At 38.9% G+C, this 18,884-nt stretch overlaps 1 protein-coding gene across 7 annotated transcripts in view; it reads right to left on the reverse strand.

Annotated features, from left to right (window-relative positions):
- The window catches only part of LOC136857361 (uncharacterized), a 169,166-nt gene that overhangs the window by 63,785 nt on the left and 86,497 nt on the right, over positions 1–18,884 (reverse strand). For all 7 annotated transcript variants that reach the window (XM_067135977.2, XM_067135976.2, XM_067135981.2 and 4 more), the window contains 2 exons: positions 12,454–12,602; positions 10,428–10,545 (listed from right to left, as the gene is read on the reverse strand). In XM_067135977.2, coding sequence (XP_066992078.2) covers positions 10,428–10,545; positions 12,454–12,602 — 267 coding nt within the window. The remainder of the gene's footprint in view (positions 1–10,427; positions 10,546–12,453; positions 12,603–18,884) is intronic.

The following is an 18,884-nucleotide window of genomic DNA, read 5'->3' on the forward strand; positions in this document are numbered from 1 at the left end:
CATATCTCTCCCGGAACCTATGAAGCCAACCAGCACTACCCATAAACTCAGGTGACCCAAGCGAACGTGCGAAAAATCGCGCACGCTCACATCAGTGGGCCATTTATTGGAATGTTTTTACTCCGCATTTCCACAAACCACGTATGGACGGCTTGGTTCACCTCCTTGTAGTCGGCTGTCCTGATCTTACGCTGCGGACCTAGGGCATCAGCATCAATGTTTTCCTCTATCTTGCTTTTCTGTTTTAAAAACGTAGAAAGTGTTGACGGGCTAATGCCATACTTCTTCGCTACATCTCCTTTCTTTCCGCCTTTCTCTACTTCCGCAAGTATTTTACGTTTTTCACTCAACGAAAACTGCTGTCGCTTCTGCTTATCCATTTGCGATGGTATGTACGCTACCTACTTATTTATTTAACGAAATGCACACGAATTTTGCAAGTTTAATGATATAACCTTAACAGCAAGAAGAAGTAGTTCTCCAAGAGAGAAAGAGAAAACAAGCAGAAATCAGCCTGGATTTTTATTCATCTGATGGACCGCAGTTGGACCGGTCAATGACATGAGAAGTCAAAGAGAATGTGAGAAGTGCTTTGAACTTAGCCTACAAGGAATACAAAGCCTGCCCAATAGCCACTCATAGCTGTCCGCCCTGTGGATGCTATATTTGCCGCTAGAGGCGCTGCAATTCAACCTCACATGAACACCTCGGTTGGCGGTATTTCTACACGTTGTATGCTTACTGGTGACGTTTACTACGAAAGTTGAATGTTAATACTGATAGAAATAATGAAAGTCAATAATGATTTTGTTTTGTCCCAATCCTTGGCTGAATGGTCAGCGTTGAGGCCTTCGGTTCAGAAGGTCCCGGATTCGATTGCCGCCGGATGGGTGATTATAATCACGTCTAATTAATTCTTCTGGCTCGGGGACTGGTGTTTGTGTTTCTTGATATAGTGATTACTAGACCCCGGATTTTTAGGTACTAAAATGTTATTTTAGCTGCCTAAAACAGACTCTCAAATAGGCTCTACAATATTTTTAGACAGCTGCAGTTTTACTATCTTAATATGCATTATTTAAAACACCGTGTTGATTTTGCTAAATTGATAATAATTCGTTATGGGGAAATATAAAACAAGTTTCACTCACCACTTGCTGCAAACGTCACAGAATATCATTTTACCATCCGATGTGAAATGGGTAAACTCTTGTAAATTGAGGATGAATTGGAACCTGACACTTTCGGCTTAATTCACACACTAACCAAATTGGAATCAAGGTATTGTTAAAATACGTCAATCATATTACACTGGTGTACTGCTGCGTTCCTTTTTGTGAACAAGGCTCTAGAAATAAAGTTCTTGGAACTAGTTTCCATGAATTCCCTTGCTAAGAGCCAACTAGGGAATTATGGATTAAAGCAATAGGCCTAAGCAGACAAGGTATGGTACAGTAAATACACAGACCATGTGACGGCAAAAATTAGGTTACTTATTATTATTGCTCCTGTTCTGATGATAATAATTTCCTTATTCTGTTGTGTAAGTGGTACCAAGGATAAGTTATGGAACCCTAGGGACCGCTCCGTCGAGTGCTGCAATGGCATATATTGGAGGGTATTTTGTAAGAGTTGTCAAAGACCAAATGCCATGTGAAGATTGTGTTGAAAAAATTAGTAGTATCCAGAGTCCATCTCCACTAACGTCATTAATAAAATTCAAAGACAGAGGTGGTCTCACGTCTCAGGTATCCAGAGCCAAGTCTTGTTTCACTGCTGATGAAACTGGGGCAAGTAAGGGACGAAATGTTATCGGTAACGCTGGGCAGTCCAAAAATAGCACAAACATTATCCGAAATACTGTTGCCACGTGTTGCTAAAAGTCCTATTCTACAGTGTGGGATAAGTGATCATCCTGAGGAACAAAGCAGAATAATACTGCAGAAGTTTCTGCATCCCTCTGTCACTAACTACGCGAATGGCATGGTAGATGAGTATCGCCGAGAATACTTCTCGAGAAGAAAAACAATTTATGAGAAGAAAATATCAAGGAAAATAGTTAAAGTCGTTCCTTTTCACTGAAAATCTACGGTGCGGTAGTAAAAATATCTAGTGCAGACCTTATATCCTTTTAAATGCTAGACATAAATTTCGACAGTTATGTGTGCCATCTGAAATGAAAATACACAGCTGAATTGAACTCCTAGGGGTAAAAGGTGAACATTTATTATTTTCTGCTCAGTAACGTATATAATACACAGGAAGTATAGTGTAGAGATAAGTTTGTGCTGGTTTTAACTGCCGTTAGCAATGCTAGTGAGTGCTGATGTGAGGTGGTATACTAGCGCTGCAGTGGTCAAGGCGCGCACTGCCAGGCGGACACTGTTTCTGAAGAGAGCACTGCGAATGAGCAGGCTTTGTATTCCTTGTTGGCTAAGCTTTGAATAGGCTTTGCGAATTAAATACGAAGAAGAAACATGCAATGCATCCGTCGCGTTCATTGGTGGATTACAAACATTGCGATCCTACCCAGCCAATAGTGTGACGTCTTACATTGGTTGATGGGCCAAGCCTATTGGTTGCGCAAAGCGTAGCGTTCATTGGTGGATTGCAAACTTGGCGCTCCTACTCAGCTAATAGAGTGACGTCTTACATTGGATGACAGGCGAAGCATACCGTATTTACTCGCGTATTAGACCCCTTTTTTCCCCACTTTTACAGCCAAAAATAATGAAGGGGGGTCCAATATGCGATAACATCAAAATTTTGTGCAGCGAACACATGACTTCTAGGTTATAAAGAGCTATAAATTGTACGTGTAAACATTCTATACTATTATTTAACAAACTTTAAATGTATTTAAGTTATACTGGCTATTTTCATCGGAAGGCAGTATTTCTAAACATAAAAAGACAAAAAATGGTGAACACGACTTTTAGGCCTACGGTACATATAAAAGTCCGTTTTAGTTACTCATATCACGTCATTCGTTAAATCTCATTAATTCCTCTGGTGAGGTTGACGTCAGGAAGGGCATACGGCCGTAAAAACTCGCTACGAAGATTCGTCTCACTTCATACTCGATCCCATAGAAGAAAGGGATAAGGGTATCGTGTTATCATATAATTAAATATTGATGCAAAAGAACTTGATGGCCAGTCATTTGTCTCTGTCAGTTCAGCAGAAGGCCTACCACACAGTAAACTTGATCACTGCTTTCATTTGAATTATCGCCTTGCGCCGCCAACTTCCCTGCCTTGCTACCGGCGTGTCGGCATTCTAAGTGACGTCATCTTCACTGCTATTTCTCGTCAGTCGCGTCAGCCATGCTTCATTGTTCATTCTCTTTGAGCCATGCACTGCAATCAAGAGCACACGAGGTCCTGTCTTTTTGAACCTTTCAAAAATAATTTCGTTCCCAACTATAGAGTCTAAACAGCGTAAATCTATTCCCAGATGGTCTCTGATATTCGCAGTTGGTGTATATGCAGCAGAAGCCACTCCTTCCGAATAAAGTCGTGCTGTAGAAGGCATGCCAAACCATCAGCTGATAACTAGCGTATGTTATGAGTTGTACTTCCGAATGTAATACATAGTAACTGGAAACATTCTTTTGATAACTGCGGCTGTTGAAACACAGACCCTTATTTTTAAGTATATTTCATGCTTGTTCTTTACATTTATCACATCAGCATTTGCGTAAACAGCTGTCCATGAGATAAGACAGACCACATTGTTTAGGTTAGGTATCGTATATTATCGCCTTGATAGTGCCAAAAGTTCGATGAAAAAAAAAATAACAGGAAAATATGCCGTATTTATGGATATCTACAGGTGTGGCGGTAATGCGTTTTATTATCATAATGTTTAATTTTGTACGTTCGTTGTCTCTTTTTTTATTAACGTATACCCGGGCATGTTTTGTTTGACGTCTCCGAAAATCGTTCAAAGTACGTGGGGACATAAAATTATTATTATTTGTTAGGTACGTTGGCGAGTAAAACAATCGTTTTAGTTGAATAGCCTTTATCACGTTTTAAACTTACTTCTCTCCAAATATTTACCTATATTGGCCCGAGTTACGAGATGTTAAACGACCACTTTGTTAATGATCTCGCCTGCTGTATAAATAGCAACAACCGCGAATATTTCTCAACTAAAGTAAACTCGTTTCCTCATCCCGAGGTGGTACAGCTCTTTTTAGACACACCCCCAGTGGAGGGGAGTTACATGTACCGCTTTTACCGCATATCAACCTTCCTGCCATTCGTGAATCTCTGGCAGTACAGTACCGGGAATCGAAGTCAGACCCCGGAAAACAGGAACTTCTTGTGCTAACTATTACGCTGGCGGACATTATTAACTACAAAACACAGACATATAGCATGACTGATGCATGCTCGCAATGTGCGGGTCGGACACGAAGCTAGGCCTATTCACCTATCTGTGCGACGTCATCAGAGCTGCAGTAGACCTACGCTAAAGAGGTGGACATTTCTTAACTACGAAACACAGATGTAACGCATGGATTTGACACGTTTTTCATTGCGTAGGTCGTACGGACGAAACTATTCACAAATTTGTGCAATGTCATCAGTGCTGCAATAAGACTTGTATCCGCTTCGAAGCGGAATCGTCATCGTTCTCTGACGAATTATGTTGGGGGTCTTATAGGCGAGATTTATTTTTTTCATTTTCTTCGTCTCGAAAAGCCAGGGGGGGGTCTAATACGCGAGGGGGTCTAATACACGAGTAAATACGGTATTTATTTATTTAATAGCGTACAAATGTGCATTAAAAGAAAAAATACATTAATCTTTCGCATATTCTAGTGAAGATTTTGTTCTCTTGTTGCACTTGCTGAAATGATAGCGATCGCAATGTTTATCACACAATGTAGGGACGGTTCATGAAAGTCTGATTGCCGGCATAGACTATGGTGAAACTCATGTACCGCCAGCCTATTCAAAGCACTTCTCACGTCATTATTTGGAGACCGGTCCAGCTGCGGTCAATCATAGCATCAGCTGAATAAAAATCCAGGCTGATTTTTGCTTGTTTTCTCTTTCTCTCTTGGAGAACTACTACTCGCTGCGTATGTGAAAGCTGCATTCTTATTTTCAAATCTTCCCGTAAAAAAGTTTCTTTGGATAATTCATACGCAAATCGTGATGGTGACATCCTGGAGATGCCCAGTATTCGTTTCAGAAATCTGGCCTTTACATTTTCAATAGTTCGAAGGTCGGACACCGTTAGTCTTTCCCAAATAAGTTCCATACCATATGTGAGAACTGGGCGAAGCGTATTGGTTACACAAAATACGCCTTCTCGATCGCGTACGGTGCATGTATGGAAAATGGCGATCATATCGTCTGAATAACGAATTAATGTAACAAGAAAAATGTTGGTCATAAAACAGGATGAATTTTGGTTTTAATTTGAGAAAATATGGTCAAACTGGTAAAGAAAAGAGCTCAGTTTTAATTCGTTAAACTGAAACTACGAAATTCGTTAAAATGAAATATTTTAACATACAACAAATAGGGAAAAAGGAAGGGACCAAAAAAATTATTCGTTATTCTGAAAATTTCGTTATACTGGTGTTCGTTACAGCGGAATTCTACTGTATTCGATTCTGCCCATCACTAATCACAATAAAATTAGAAAGAGAAAAAATATCATCAAAACTTCAGAAATTACAGTTATTAGTGACCTTGAGCTCAGCAGGAAAGCGCGCTCGCTGTACAAGTCAGTACGAGTGGGAAATGATAATGAAGTTTTTAAATGTAATGTGTGCAAATAAAACAACAGCAGTTTTTATAACATTTTAACACAATAACATAAAATTCCCAGTGTTATATTAGGACCAAAACAGTAACAGGCAATCCCAAAACCTCCCATGGCTTTTTGTATGTAAGGTGCAACATCTGTTCCGGTCTCAATAACATAATCATATTAAAATACTAAATTTGTGTTAAGAAGAAGCAGTTTCGACTCCTGCCTGAAAGCTCAGTGACTATACAATTCCCTGAGGGAAGTGCCGAAAACCTGTTCAGCGATACAATCGAAAAAGTAAAAAACAAAACATCTAACCCTGGACATAATGCAGATGTTTTACAAGTACGAACATTTGACAAAACTCATTCCACCTTCAAGTAGAGCTGTAGAGCTGTCGAAATGTGCTCTTTCACCTTCCGATTGTTGTGGCCACACTCTACTTTATGATTTCCGAGGATTCTCTAAACAATACCACCCAAATGCAATGCTAAGATGGTCCTTTACGCAAGTTCAACGCCGATCGCTTTTTCAGTATAGTACTTGCTCTAATTCGCAACGATGGGACGTTAACACCAAGAACTGTAAGTATGCCATAGCCGTTCTTTCGTGAGATACAGTTTCTTGAAAAATGCATGAACAAGGATTTAGCGTTGATGGGACTGAAATTTCTGGACGGTTGATCCGGGAAATCGGTTCTTCGAGGAACGGATAATGTGGAACTTTTACACGATTTAATTAGGATGCTCGCGGAACCATGTAATTTACATTTGAATTAATAATTCGGGAAAACGTAGTATAGGAATGTATTATTGAGGTTCTACTGTAGTGGTAGACAAAGTGAGTGATAGGATGGAGAAGAATAAATCAAGATGGTTTGGACATGCTAAGAGGATATAAGAGGGAAGGATACCAAAACAAGTGTTGGAGACTAAGATAGAAAGAAAGGGGGCAAGATGGAGGCCCAGAGCAAGATAGATGGACTTTGTCAAGAACAGTATAAGAAAAGGAAGACTGGACTGGAATACAATTACTGAAGGGGAGTTGTAGAAGGAGAGGCAACACTGAAGAAGTGCCATCAACACCCAGACCTGGCAGGAGCTGGACTAGGGAAAATGAAAATGATGACGATGACCTTCAAAAAAAGATTCCTAACCTCTTAAAATAACACTAAAATTATTATCCAAACTTTTGATTAACTGAAATCCTTTCCCCCCAATTGTTTCAGTTAACAGAGGTTCTACCGAGCTCGATAGCTGTAGTCGCTTAAGTGCGGCCAGTATCCAGTATTCGGGAGATAGTAGGTTCGAACCCCACTGTCGGCAGCCCTGAAAATGGTTTTCTGTGGTTTCCCATTTTCACACCAGGCAAATGCTGGGGCTGTACCTTAATTAAGGCCACGGCCGCTTCCTTCCCCACTCCTAGCCCTTCCCTGTCCCATCGTCGCCATAAGACGTATCTGTGTCGGTGCGACGTAAAGCAACTAGGAAAAAAAAAAAAAAAAAACCACAGAGGTTCTACCGTATTACAAACATTAAGGGCCGGTTGCATAAACCATTTGATCTTAGATCAGAGACGAAATTGATCTCAGTTCACACTAAACTCGAATTTCTGTGTTGTATAAACGTTAATCTGAGATCAATTTGCACTGAACTAGGATTAACTTTGACTGGAGAAATTTCTCCGATCAAACTCTTTGATCTCAGTTTAGGGAGTGATTTTCTGTTCAAGATACAAGAATAGCTGATTGTGAGTATGAGTTTTTACGATAAATCATAAGAAAATACACAAAAGAATAACCTAATACATTTTAGCTATAGTAGTTGTGCGTATATACTACTACGAAACGTGTTTTTTAACTAAGGTCCGTTTTGTTGTAGATACTAGTAGTTCGCGCGCATATCACAACAAGCGCGTGCGTTGTGTACGGCATGCCTCGGGAACAACTGTGCTCAGTTTCAGCTCTGTAGCTAACCTGTACGGTTCTGTTCTGTGCTTTCAAAATATTTAAGACTATCAACTCGCCCGCCGCGTGAGAGGTTCGGTCCGTGATACGGATTTTGTCAGCAAGGAACCTGTCTGCTGCAGAAATTCATCGACAGATTTGCAAAGTGTACGGTGATACTGTTATGAGTGAAAGCAAAGTGCGTAAGTGGGTACGACAATTCAAAGATGGCCATGACAATGTCCATTATGAGGACCGCTCCGGTCGCCCTTCTTTGATAACAGACGATTTGGTGGCTTCAGTTGAAGCGAAGATTCGTGAGAACAGGCGCTTCACAATAACAGGTATCTCGAACGAATTTCCTGACGTGTCGAGATCAGTGCTTTACAACATTGTTTCTGAACACCTAAAGTTTAGGAAACTGTGCTCCCGTTGGGTCCTGAAACTCCTAACAGAGGACTACAAAAACCAAAGATTTAGTGTGCGATGAAGTTCTTGACTCGTTATGACGAAGAAGGTGACGGCTTCTTGAGTCAGATCGTAACTGGAGACGAAACATGGGTTTCGCATATCACGCCTGAATCGAAGCAACAGAGCATGGAATGGAGACACACACACTCGTCTGTAAAGGTGAAGGCCAAACAGACTCTGTCCCAGCGCAAAATCATGGCATTGGTGTTTTGGGATAGGCATGGTGTTTTGTTGGTCAACTTCATGCAACGAGGAACCACTATCAATGCAGAAGCATACTGCCAAACCCTGAGAAAGCTACGCAGAGCGATTCAAAACAGAAGACGCGGCATGGTGACAAAGGGAATTGTCCTTTTCCATGACAATGAAAGACCTCACACTGTAGGTCAGACCCGCAATTTATTGGGCAGTTTTGACTGGGAAGTTTTAGACCACCCACCTTACAGTCCTGATTTTGCACTGAGCGATTATTATCTGTTCTTCCACTTCAAACATCACCTCAGTGGCAACCATTACAATGATGACGACGACGTGAAAACAGCAGCGAACTCTTGGTGATCGGAGCAGGCGGCAAGTTTCTATGAAGAGGGTATTTTAAAATTGGTTACAAGGTATGATAAGGGTTTGAACAAACTTGGCAATTATGTCAAAAAATAGAGGGAAGTATGTACTTTCTGAAAATAACTTTACTTTTTTTTAAATAACCTTTCGTTGTGTACTTATTTTCAAACAGATCTTACTTAAAAAACACGCCTCGTATATTACGCTTCTTATAATGCAGTGAAACATAATTCTACAACATAACCTCTAAGAAGTGCTTACGATATTACATTATCTCATTCATGTTTTACAGATGTCTGATTACTGGGATATAGAGGGTTATTCAGCTATAGAATAGCATCAATATCCTCTTGGATAATGCTATTAACTTTGTTTTTAAAATGGAACTAAGCTGTTTTCTACACCTATCCTTAAATATACGAAGTGGTTCATCTCAAATACCATATGGACCATTCAAGATAGAATGGCGTCAATATCCTCTGAGATAATGCTATTAACTTTGTGTTTAAAATGGAACTACACTATTTTCTACACCTAGCCTTAAATCTACAACTATTACAAGTTCAGCACTATGATTATTCTGAAAATCAATCCAAGTACTTCTCAAGAAAATGTAATGTATTCAAATATGCTTCATTTGCCAGCTGGGGACTGCCCTGTTCAATTCGCGCTACGTATGAAACATGAGATAGCTAGTGACATGCAGAGTTGTTTCACCTTTTTCTGACAGCTACGTATTCACTCCGCTGTGCTCATAAAAGCACTATGACAAAATGTATGATTTAACACCTTTAATATTGCCGTAGGTAACGGGTACCGCAAAGGAAAAAACGGACATGCGACGGGCTCTATGTGACAACTCGATTCTTCAAAGAATGAATAAAAGTAAGAGAATGGCCACGAAGGCCGTGAAAATGAAAGACTTGCTAGGCTTCGCAAACCAAACACTGTGGGGATCAGAAAAAAAGCAAGGGTTGACTGAGGGAAGTCGGATATCTGTTTTTCTTTCACCTGTATTCGCTGCAAGAAAAGCATATCAAGAAATTCCAGTACATGCTGCAAACGACATTCATTTGTCGACAATCACGGCCAGCTCAATCCAATGTGTAAGTATTATCCAAGGGGCAAAGCAATTTCCTATTTCATTTGTTGACAGTCACAGCCAGGTCAATCCCACCATTTAAGTATTATCCAATGGGCAAAGCTATTTCATATTTCACTTGTTTTACGGTGTTGCAATGTCCACTTTTCTGAACTCTGATTACATTTGAACTGCACATGTGTAAACCAAGCTCAGTTTTGTACAATGCGACGAAGCCATAATCTCAGTTCATTTTCAGAACTCGGTTCTAAATTGATCTCTGGTCAGATGTCTGTACAACAGGGCCTAAGAAACATGGTGTGGCCTACCAAATTTTTAGCATATTTTGCATTTATCACAAATACAAAAACTGATGGACTCAATGATGGTTATATTTTCTGGAAAAGGCGTCTAGTCCACATCTGTAGTATGTAAAACTCTTTAGTATGGAGGGTGTGAAAATATGCAAATACCACACATGGTTTATATTATAGAATAATTCTAGAGATTGTTTCCCAAGCATATTCTTATGATGAGGCTATATCCTCAGAGACAAGCTTTCAGTACACATATAAAATTTATAACGTAGTTTACCTTGAGCAAGACTTGAATGGACAACGAAACACTTCTCGTGTTTCTAGATGGGCAGCTACATGCTGAGTAAGGATAGCCTTATTGTAGAACTCTTTGCCACAGGAGGCACAAGTGTAACCTAGAAACACCAAATAAAATTTAAGTAATGAAAAGAACAAACAATAGGATAAACGTAATGACAGGTTAGTGAAGGAAGAGGAAGTAACACGAATGGAAACATGAAAACAAAGGAAAAGATCACAGAAATCTGCACATTTTCCCCCCACAAAGGAGCAAAGCTAATTCCATACAAGTCATGAGAGGTCTTGGAGGAATGGAAACCTCGGCACTAACTCGACTATAGAGATTAACACATTGAGGTCAAAGGTCGTACGCTGCACGGGCTGTGTCATTTGTTGTGGAGAACGAGAACTGCACAGCGTACGGTCACTGGTTTTCATTGTTGTTACTTTGAAACAAACTTACTCTGTGCATTGACTGGCACTGCACTATTAGATTTGGTTCATATAGTTCTCAAAAAAATATATAGATCGCATCTAACTACAGCTCTACATGCCCTATTCTTTCTTTCGAATCATTTCAGAGCTGTGTCGACTCGACAGCAGTGTGCACATAATGGCGGCCGACTGAAACTAGGAATTACAGGAATTATTAAAAAAACAATTTGTGCTAATTTTTAATTAACAAATTTATTATCGAAAATACGCACAAAACGTCGTTCGACGCGGCTAACCGATTTGTATAGCGCCATAGCAAGTAATGGAAACTTCGCAAATGCTATGGGGAAGGGTAACAGGGGTATATTTTTTGCCAAGGTCGTGGACAATGAGGTATGATTCACCCGCTTGCCGCGTGCATTCGTCAGTTTGGCAGTCTCTTTAATATTGTCTGTTAGTTTCTTAGAGTGTAGTCAAATACTAGATGTTTTTTAATTTTATAATTGTGCCGTACTTCTATTTAATTGTAATACGTGTGTAAAATTGTTTCTTTGGTGAGAGTTTTATTATATAGGCCTAATATTGAATCGAAATCTCAAGAAACTATTATTGCCGCTTCAAAACTGACTTAATTATATATATCTTGATTGATCATTTAGTTGGGTAAGGGAACCTCCATCGTTGATACGTACATTACATGGGGAATTAAGGAAATACTCTCTCTCACCCTCAATTTAATGTTATATATTTCTGCCTTTATTTTGATATATGCATTACTACAACCATATTCTTTGGTGTTTGCCTGGTGTAAATAATCCAGCTCCCTTCTTGAAATTTGCTATTACTTGTTGGAATAAAGTGAAATCACACTGTAATAATACACACAAGCAAATATAGTACATGTACATATGTCATAAGTCAATAAGAAACACACAAAGGCTAAGTCTGTAAACCATACCAAAGTCATGTCAAGACAAGGTTAGGTTAGGTCGATGGCAAAATTTTCTTCCATTTTAACCGAACTGATCTTTATAGAGGTAATGGTGCTTTCCATTTTGGAGGTGTTCTTGCAGATTTTTCTTGCTTCTTATACATCCTAATTGCATTCTATACATACCAATTTGACGAAAGAAAACTTTATATTAAAATACTGTGTTTGTCATTTAACACCAACTATGTCAACAGATGCATTATTCAAACGTGCCACAACATTAATTACCTGGTATTACCCAAAAAGATTTATAATTCTACAGAAAAAGAAAATATGCTTTACTTATATCTGCAAATGTAACACTAGTTATTTTCATAATACGACAGTGGCAATGCGTAAATCTCGCAAATCACGAGAAAGAAAAAAGCCCGACTTGTATAGTGCCAATGTGCAACAGTAACTGTAAGACGTATCAGCAACGTATGGTTAGCGTCACTGAATTGAACCCAACAGTTAGAAAATAACTATAAATCACTACCTTCAGTATCAACAGGGGAGAAAGAGTAAGGTTGTACCCTTAAGTGTATAAGTTTACATAGCAGGGAGTATAGGAAAAGGAGAAAGGTGGACATATAAACACATCATAAACTTAACTTACGTGGTGGGTGTTCCTGTGCGTAATGTTTACGAAACTGGGATCCTCCAACGAACTCCTTTCCACATTCATCACAAACAAACTTTTTGTGACCTCTGTGGTGTCTCCTTAGATTATACGAGTTTGTGAATCCAACATTACAGAATTTACACCTGGTAAAAAAACATAATCAGAGAAGAATATAACACAACTATTCATAACATAAAACAAAGAATTTTTCTTACCGTTTTGAACTGGAAATTTTATCAAGAAATATTCCCTGTAATACACTTTGTCCAACATTAAATATCTGTTTCATTCTTCATTATCAATAAATTCTTACATTGAAGTCTGGATTTTACATTTTAGAATACATCACTTGAAAGATGGTATTTGAAACTGCAGTCAATCCATGTGTGGGTCAAACATCAAAATAATCATACTATCTTACTATCTGTGGACTGCACAGTTGATGCACTCGTGCTCAGCATGCACCTCTTACCAGTACTACACCACAAATGTGTCTGCAGCCAGTCAGAAACATGTACTCTATTCAGACAAGGTGGGAACAAATTCCAAGAATAATTCTTGCAGAGAAGAGACAGAAAATTGAGAGTTAGTGGACTATAGAGCAACCAGGGTTAAGAAAAGACTACAGGTCTTATGGGCTTTTACTTCTATTGGTGTTATCCGCTTTAGTTCTAAATGTATATACGAATTATAATGAATTCCTATCAAAATGTATTATTTTTCTTATGAAACAAGCATTGGTTGTGCCATACGATTCAGAAGATGTAAAATAATTTTATCATTTTAAGTATTACATATGCGGCTCACTACACGGAACAGCTGGCCATGCTTGTCACATCGCGCGCCATATTTTAGCATGTAGTACAGAAGTGTGTACAGTAGTCAACACGTGTAATAACTCAGCTTAACTACTGCAAAACATCATTGGTGGGGTTAGCGCGGCATATTTCCCACTTTGAGTCTGCCCCACTCGTTACAGTGATTGCCTATGTAAGGAAGATATTCAGCAGACTGATGTGATCGTCTTTCTGGGGTGCATGGTGTTTCGTTATAAATATACTGTGTTTCGTTTTTTGTGTGCTACACTGTTTTGGTTGTATGTATTGTGTATATTATTTTTGTCTGTTTAGTATTTTATGTAATCAATCTGGCGAGTAATATTTTTAAAGATTCACAACTAAGTATTTTTTTATTTTCCACCTTGTCGATACATTAATTGCTTAAGGCAACTTATTGGTTAAAAGTGGTACATGTTTTGTATATTATTAACATCTTCAGCCACATAACACTGTTTACATGAAAAATTCATATATTGACAAAGTATCAATGCTTGAGATGAAGTGTCCTTTTCATCTAAACAGTGTTATGTGGCTGAAGATGTTAATAATATACAAAACATATACCACTTTCAACCAGTAAGTTGCCTAAAGCAATTAATGTATCGACAAGGTGGAAAATAAAAAATACTTGGTTGTGAATCTGTTGAAGTGCGATACGGACCATGAAGCAGATTTTATGTAATAATATTTTGAAGTTATGACTGAACATGTGAAAAGGAGAAGTGGTGAAGTTCTCAGGAGAAAGTAATGGCAAATGGTGCTTAATACATTTGAAGGGCCGGGGGGGAACGATAAGAGTCATTCAAATAAAAAATTGAGTTATTAGTGCCAGTCATTTGCTATGGTTATGCTTTACCTTCCTACAACACTAGCATGAGGAAAAATGATGGCAGTCAATAGATGTGAGCAGATAGAAATTTGCCAGAAAAAGTGATGAGAGGCAAGCTGCCAGAAGCAAAACTGATGAGGGTCAGGCAGCTGCTCCCATAATTCCTGGCTGTTTTGTTGTTTATGTGTTAGTGTTTTGTTTTGAGGTTATCTTCATTGAATGAGTTGTCTTTTCTTAGGATTCATGTTAAGTGTTTTTAAAACTGGAATCTAGTGTCGAAGAAAGTTGTTGCAATCCTAAGAAGAAACCTAAATTAGGAAGGATGACTGATGTAAAGAAGTTGCTGGCAAAAAGGCCTGAGCTAGGACCAAACTGTCACTGTTCTAGGTTAAACTGTTTTGATGGAGTTGTGCAAGTTGTAGGACATTTATTATAAACAAGTTTAACAGCATTGGAGACTACAACCAACAAAACTTATATCTCGGAGGCCTCATTACAATATCAATGGTAAAACAGAGACGGCCTAGTAAAGATGAACCCTTAAATCACTCCTAGCCCTACAGTTACAAAGATGCGTGAAAGATGGGTCTGTTATTGAAGTGCCTATTTGTTACAAGGCATTTTTATCGCTTCATGGGATTACGCCAAGGCGTGTCCAAACCCTGCAATTAATGTTGGTAACTGAAGGGCACATTACAAAAGATGCACGAGGCACTCATGATAATAGGCCTAATGAAGTAACAGACGAGACCAAAGGCAAAATCCATGAGCATATTTCCTGTCTGAAAGGTCATAAGTCACACTATAGTCTTTGCGATTTTAAGAAAGTATATCTGCCAGACACACTTGACATAAAAAAGTTACATGCCATGTACTCTGAAAAATATCCAGACCACCCTACAACTTATGACACGTATAGATCAATTTTCAGTACAAACATTGGTTTTGGGTACCCTGGTACTGACTCGTGCAGTAAATGCAACAAATTTAGAGTAAAGGAACGAGACCTCCAAGTAAACTGACAACGTAAAAGAAGACACTAAAACTGTACAAAATGATATGAAACAAATCAAAATTACCCATGAACTTCACTTAAAGAAAAGTGAAGCTTTTTATTAATATAAAAATGATAGATTCCGTAAGAATGATTTTTCCTATCCGCGGACACTCCTACATGGAGTGTGACCATAATATGGGATTAATAAACCAAAAGTCCTATGTTGAAGTGCCTGATGATTGGGATAATGTTATTGTGAGTGCTAGAGCCAAATCAAGCCCTTTTTGGTTGTAAAATGCAATGAAAACATTTTAAAAGGGTTTACAAATTTTTTTAAAGACGCTTAACTTTGAAAATAAGTGCCCTTTGAAATCCAGACCTGTTAGGGAAATGCGTGTAAACAAGGATGAGCCTCAATTCACCTCAGAGAGTCGTACAATGGGGCATTTACAAAAATTAACTTCATTGGAGCAAAACATGATCAAAACAAAAAAACCTAAAGGAAGCAAACCATCCAAACCTCCCCACAAACCCATTGAAATGACACCAGCCCTTGATATTCGACCTGAAGATCTGTATAGAAGCCGCTTACCTGTATCCAATGCCATGTTTGAAGATTTGCAGCAGCTTAAGAAGTTTATTTCTACTGAAGCGCAATACTTCTATGACAGCATTATAACAACCGGTACCAATGTTCCTGTTGACAATGATGATGAAAGTGATGAAGATTTTTGGTAAGTTTATTGTCAAAATAACCAAACGTAGTCTAAACTATTGCGACTTAATCTAACCTCTAGAACAATTTGTAGCCTTGTGTCATACATAATATTCTTGTGCAGTAGTAAGAATAACACCGTCAGTGTACTGATATCCTTAGAAATGTCATTTCATAATTGTAATTTCATTAATAACAGGATAAAATCAGGCATTTATATTATTATTATTATACCTACTACACGGTCTTGAACCAGCTGTACCAAGCGATGTATAAATTTATGTAGTCACTGTATTTCACAAGTAGTGTCCGAGCTGCGGTGAATGAGCGAATATGGCAACAGTGGAAGGCAGCAAGCCCATAAGGCCTGTAGTCTTTTCTTAACTCTGGATGCTCTATAGTAAAAAACATTCTGCGTTGAAAAGAACCTACTAATGATGATATTGAAGAATGAATGGGACAGTATGAAACCTTCAGGCATTGCAAGACATAATTGTACATTCTATGTTTTCTGTAAGTTTTGTTTGTAACAGTCTTCTGAAACCTGTTGTACAGGATCAAAGTTTTGTCAAATTCAAGACTTCACAAGTTTATTTGTCAAATTGCTTGCAACACTTGAGAAGTCTTCAAAAGTCTTGAAAGTGAATTAGAACATGTTCTAGTCAGTCAATGAATTGCCAAGTGACCAATGGAATTCAAGTGTTAATGATGTGTGCTAGGCATGCTGGGAATCAAAACAACAAAAATGTTGTCTTCATGATTGAGGGACATTGTGTGTGTATTAACTGCCAAGTACGAGGCACATCCCTACCTATATTCAGAGGGAGTACCACAATAAAATGTCCTAGGTACTTTGTTGTTTGGTTCTGAGAAGAACCATTTGTACTCATGATCTTGTATTCTCTATTTGCTGGGATATCTAACATCCATCCTCCTCACCTTCGAAGGCTAACTGGTCTGAAGAAGGAATGGTTAAAGTGTACTGCAAATACACTCTTGCCGATTCATCAGGACTGCAACCCTCAGAAGCATGGAGGATTTAAATCTCGACAACCATCATGGCAACTAGGAAAGAGGCTGGTTGAATCACAGTACAACATGAATAATGCCTGGAGGGAAGAGTGGGCTGCTTCAAACCCTGACCAGCTACGATTGATATCTGACCCTTGTAGGAAATTTGCTGGGTTCAACTTACCAAATATCTGGGCTTCGTTGAACAGGGTGCAGACCAGTCTTGCAAGATGCAATTTCTGGCTCCACAAGTGGGGAAAAATTTCCAGCCCTCATTGCGACTGCGGTGACGTGGCTCAGACAGTCCACCATGTTGTAATGATGTGCCCACTTCGGAGCTTCCAGGGAGGATACCACGAACTTCATGTGGCAAGTGAAAAGAAAGTGAATTGGCTAAATTCTCTGGACATTAAATTATAAGTTAATTACCATCGATTGATCCTTTGTCCGATTGTTGTTTTTATCTACTTTAAGTGTAAAAAATTTTAAGTGTGCATATATATAATTTCTCTGTACCCTCTAAACGCCATACGAAATAAACACATAAAACCACAATAAAATGAATAAAACAGCAGTATACAAGGAGATTGCAAGAGAAATATCTCAAGGAAGTGGACATCACAATAAGTAAACACTATCAGCACTGTTCAATTTATGACTATCTTTGCATATTTATATATATATATAATTCGCTGGGGCCATCAAGGACCACGTTAAGTCTTGTTGCATTTGACACTGAACTTGGCCTTCTTTAGAGCCCAAATTTCCCTCATTCTTTGTGAGTGGGCCTGGTTACGCTCCTCTGTCCAAGGAGCACCATGTCTTCTCTTCGGTTGATCGTCTCGGTTTAGCCCGTTCGTCAAAATTTTCTTGCGGAAGAGATCTCTGTTAAGGGCGTCTTCAGCTGAGATATGTAGCATTTGCAGGTCTTCTTTGGTATTTATAAACCAAGGAATTGTGGTTTTGGGGTTTGAATCAAAAAAGTGAAAGATTTCTTTAGTTAACTTTCTTCCGTCCATTCTTTTCAGATGACCGTAAAATCGTGCCCGTCTTTTTCTGATTGTGTCGGTAATTTTCTCTATTTTGCTGCAGACTTCCTTGTTGGATCTCTTTTGATGGATTCCATTTCTGTACTTTGATCCCAAGATTCCTCTCACAATTTTGCGTTCTCTTTTCTCCAGTTCTTCAAGGAGTCCTTTGTTGGCATTTAGAGACAGGGTTTCGGCTGCATATAGAACTACTGGCTTCAGAACTGTTTCATAGTGACGTATCTTGGTGTTTTGGGAAAGGCATTTTTTATTGTAGATTGTGCGGGATTTTTGGTAGGCTATTTCCAGTTTGCGTACTCACTCCTGAAGTGCTTCTTTGTCCAGTCCACTTTTCATGATGATCTCACCCAGGTATTTGAATTTGTCTACTCGGGTGATGTCCCCGTATTTTGTATGGAGTTTTGGAGGGGCCTCTTTGATGTTAGTCATTACTTCTGTTTTCTCAAACGATATCTGCAAACCAGTTTGTTCGGCAATTTCCTTTAAAATTTCAACTTGAGCTCTAGCGATTTCTATGTCGTTTGAGAGAACAGCAATATCATCGGCAAATGTTAAGCAGTCTGTTGCGATCCCCTTGGATTTGGTTCCTATTCTCAATGGACTGTAGTTGGTTTCCTGTAATCTCACCCGCCAGGTTCTGATGATCTTTTCAAGAACACAGTTGAAGAGTATCGGGGATACCCATCACCTTGTCGGACTCCTGTTTTGATGTCAAAGGAATGCGAGAGACATCCGTGGAACTTCACCTTGGATTTTGTATCGGTCAGGGTGGCTCTAATTAATGCCAGCAGTTTCAAATCGATTCCAAATTCATTAAAGATGTTTAGCAGGACTTCCCGGTCAATGGAGTCGTACGCTTTCTTGAAGTCCACAAAGACAGACACATACTGCTTGGACTTTAGTGTACAATATCTGATGATTGTTTTGAGATTTTGGATCTGTTCAGCTGCTGAACGACCTTTTCTGAACCCTCCTTGGTATTCAC

The sequence above is a fragment of the Anabrus simplex genome, chromosome 1 (genome assembly GCF_040414725.1).
Source record: "Anabrus simplex isolate iqAnaSimp1 chromosome 1, ASM4041472v1, whole genome shotgun sequence".
Taxonomy (NCBI): Eukaryota; Metazoa; Arthropoda; class Insecta; order Orthoptera; family Tettigoniidae; genus Anabrus; species Anabrus simplex.